This window comes from Chaetura pelagica, unplaced genomic scaffold (assembly GCF_000747805.2).
Source record: "Chaetura pelagica isolate M959 unplaced genomic scaffold, ChaPel_1.0 scaffold192, whole genome shotgun sequence".
Taxonomy (NCBI): domain Eukaryota; kingdom Metazoa; phylum Chordata; class Aves; order Apodiformes; family Apodidae; genus Chaetura; species Chaetura pelagica.
In genome coordinates this window covers 698,588-702,531 of record NW_009952570.1, presented here as the reverse complement: position 1 = coordinate 702,531, position 3,944 = coordinate 698,588, and the positions used below count along the sequence as shown (strand labels likewise).

General features: G+C 53.8%; 1 protein-coding gene across 1 annotated transcript in view; it reads right to left on the bottom strand.

Annotated features, from left to right (window-relative positions):
* Positions 1-2,578: 2,578 nt before the first annotated feature.
* Positions 2,579-3,944, bottom strand: part of EHHADH (enoyl-CoA, hydratase/3-hydroxyacyl CoA dehydrogenase) — a 30,835-nt gene continuing 29,469 nt past the window's right edge. The window contains 1 exon segment of the mRNA XM_009993532.1: positions 2,579-3,849. Coding sequence (XP_009991834.1) covers positions 2,579-3,849 — 1,271 coding nt within the window.

Sequence of the window (3,944 nt, the reverse complement as noted above, 5' to 3'; positions counted from 1 at the left end):
TAGCTCTGCAGCCAGAGAATCACATGAAAGTAGAAGTGGAGCCCAAAGATTAAGGATGGACCAGAGCCAGCTTGCAATGTGTGCTGCCAAGGCCTCCCTGTGCTGGAGAACTGTACATCCTCAGTGCACTCATACGGCTCAGAATGGTCAGATTTGCAGCAAGCCCAGGACATTCCTTGCCAGTAGGGATGGTTTTACCTGGAAAACATGTTCAGTATCTTTTCTCACTGAGTGAAAATAAGTTAGCTGGTTTGAAAAGGCAGGTGGGAAAACGAATCCTGTACCAACTGGTTATCAAGTTCTCCTCTGCATGGGGCCATTTTCTCTCCTGGTGAAATGAAGAAACATTTCTCTCAGGGGTGTATTTCTGGTATCACTGCATATTTGAGCTGATCGGGGACTTTGCAAGCTGTTGTTTTAACAACCCACCGAAGAGGCTCACAGAACAGGCTGGTGCTTTCTGGTTAGAGGTGTGTCAGCAGACACCAAAGGCTTCCAGTCGGGCTGGGGAGCGTGTGCTGCTTTCCTGGGGCTGGGGGCTGCTGAGCTGTGGTTGCTCCTGGGTGTGCTCTGACCCCGCAGGGAGTGGAGGGGCAGGGACAGCCCTGCCCTCCTGGAGCTGCCTGTGCAGCCCCTCAGCACCAGCAATGTCCCTGCTGGCCAGCGGGGACGTGCAGCAGACAGATCAATGCTGGGCTGCCTGGGGAGGCAGGGATTCACCAATGCACTTCTGTCAGCAGAGACACTGCTGGTGTGAACGGCCTCTGTTCTCAGCAGTCTCCGTGAGGAGAGGTAAGAAGGGGAAAGGGCAGGTTAAAGGGATCAGCACAAAAAGAGCTGCAGGTGAGGAAAGAAATTTTGGCTTCAGGTTAGAAGCTGGTGGGTCTTGATGTCCCGAGAGCAGCATCTCTCCTGCAGAGGAAGGGCTTCCCTCCTCCAGGGGCAACTGCCCTTTCCCAGCTCCTCCCCAGTGCGGGTGAGCACGAGGCACAGGAGAGGGGATGTTATCCCAGGCACTGCATCGTGTCCAGAGGTGACAGGACAGTCACCAGCACCAGCCAGTTCTGCTGGGCAACGTGTCACCTGGAACCCGCAGGCGTGGGAGCCGCGTGTCACCCCTGTGCTGCTCCAGCTGTGCTGCCCCAGCTGTGCTGCCCCAGCTGTGCCACACAGCGATGGGGCACCTGCAGCAGGTCCTGGGCCTGCAGGAGAAAAATCCTCCCTGGAACCAGGCGCTTGGGATGGCTTCTGACTTCTGAAGGGTCTCCTGCCCTCAGTTTTGCACCCTTACCCACTGTGGGACAGGGGTGGGCAAAGGGCAAAATAAGCCACGTTTAGGAAGAAAGCAGCACACAGCCTTTCCAGACACAAACTCCTCCACAAATGGGAAAATTATCCGTTTCTACAGCACAGAGAAGTGGTGGAGGTATGTATAAAGAAAGAACAAGCACGTTTTCCTTTTTCTGCATTCCCATACAGTATCCTATCACCCGTTATTAGAGAATTCAAGCACTTTTATTTAAATAAAAAGCAAAAGTTAGTTATCAAAGTGTCAGGCCTGGAGCAAGTTTGGCTCGCTCTGTTCTCTTCTAGAGCTCTGCTGCCTCCCTGCAGCACCTCTCCTCCCTGCAGCACCTCTCCTGCCTGCACAGCTCTGGAGTCATGCACTTCTCTGCGTGCCCCTGCCCATGTGGAAACCCAAGTCAGGCTTCAGTCTGGTCCACTAGAGCATTCTGAGCCCCAAGACCTGGTGGTAGCTGTAGGCAGCCCAAACAGGAGAAGTGATGGCAACACACATCCACACTGATGAGGCGCCAGAAGATACTTCTACTTGGACAAAGGCTGGTGGGGATAATACCAGAGGATGAAGTTTGGATGCAGAAGGCCCAGTCATGAGCCAGCAGCACAGGGCAGGTTAGTCAGGCTTTTCTGGCATTTATTAGAATCTCCCCTGCAGCAGGGAGGAGGTTCCAGCCCGGCTCCTTGCTCTTTGCCCAAACCTGCTCTCTCCAACTCACGGCTTTCCCTCTTCAAGGTGCCACCTCTCCCCCAGCTAAGGGAAGGGAACAGACTCCAGCTGGCTGGCTTTGGGAGAGCCAGGGAATCCAGTAGAGGTGGGCTGCACAGGAAATACCAGAATAAACTGGGAAATAGGTTTAAGGCAGGATCTGGTAGATCTTTGGGGTGAATTGTGGTCATTTTGCCTCCCACCACGATTTGCCATATGGGCTGTAGATGCTGCTCCCTCCCTTCCCCAAGGACGGGCTGGAAGAGATGTAGGGCTGTGAGGATCTGAGGGCAGAGCAGAATGAGACAGGCCTTTATGCAGCAGTGTGCAAAGCAAAGCAGGTGGGTAAGGATGGGAGTGAGTAGGGGGTGGGTGGTGGCAGTGGCTGCCTGCAGCAAGAGGGAGATTGAGATCAATCATCAGCCCAAGTCATTCTCTGCAAAGGCCCAGGAGGTCAGTGACGTTTTTACCAGCACTTTGGTTTTGATTAGAAAAGACAGTGCAATTACAGCACCTGTTTCACAAGATCAGCCTCCACTGCTGGGGGCTCCACAGCAGGCACTGAGGGGATCACAGCTTGTTGCTTGGCTGGCTGAGGCAGGACACCCAGTCTTTGAGGGGAGGGCTACCCAGAGCTACCAGCTTTTTCAGCAGGGCACTGGGCTGTAGCTCAGGAACATCAGGGTGGGCCTCAGAGTATTTCTGCAGTTTAGCCAGAACACGAGGGAGCCCAACGGTGGAGGCATAGAACATGGGCCCCCCCTTGTGCCTTGGCCACCCGTAGCCATTGATATAAATGACATCCAGGTGTTCTGGGCCAGATGCTATTCCCTCAGCCAGGATCTTAAACCCTTCATTGATGAGGGGAAACAAGCAGCGCTCCAGGATCTCCTCCTGGTCTATAGAGCGGGTCTGGATGCGATGGGTGTCCCTGTACTGGGCCAGGAAGCTGTGGAGCCATGGATCTGGCTTGGCTGTCCTGCCCCCAGCCTTCTCATACTGGTACCAGCCTTTCCCAGTTTTCTGGCCAAACCTGCCCTGCTCACAGAGGAGGTCGGGCAGGGGGCTGTAGCGCTGGCCGTGCCGCTGGCGGGCAGGTGTTCCTGCAGGCAGCGAGGGCCCCGTGAGGCCCTGGCCCTGTCGAGACCTCCAGCCCACATCCAGCCCAGCCAGGTCAGACATTCTGAAAGGTCCTATCTTAAACCCGAAATCTTCAAGCACCTGATCTACAGCTTCTGGTCTGCTTCCTTCCTCTAACAGGAAGACTGCCTGTTGAACGTAAGGAAACATCATTCGGTTCCCAACAAATCCAAAGCAATTCCCTACCACCACTCCAACTTTCTTCAAGGTTTTGGCCAGCTGCATAGCAGTGGCAATGGCCACAGGGGATGTGTGGTGGCCATAGATTATTTCTACTAGCCTCATCACATGAGCAGGGGAGAAGAAGTGTGTGCCAATGACCTGCTGTGGGTGGCTGGTGGCAGAAGCTATCTCATCGATGTTCAGGGCTGATGTGTTTGTACACAGAAAGGCCCCTGGCTTGCAGATTTTTGATAGCTTCTGGAATATCTCCTTCTTTAGTGCCATGTTCTCAAACACAGCCTCGATAACTAGATCTACATCCCGCAACACGTCAAAGTCCACAGTGAAATGGAGATGTGCAGGGTCATGGAAAGCCAGGGTTTGGGTGCCCTGCTCCATTTTCACAGCCTCACGTTCCAAAAGGAGCATCACAGCTTTTCTTCCAGTGTTCAGATACTCCAGATTCTGCTCCAGGGCTACCACGGGTATGTTGGCTTTAACCAGTGAAGTCACAATGCCTCGGCCCATTGTTCCCAGCCCTGGGGATAAAAGTGAGACAGAATCAGAGACTAGGAATAGAAAATGTTACAATTAATCACTCGACAGAACCACTACCCTGTATCTCCAGGGGAAA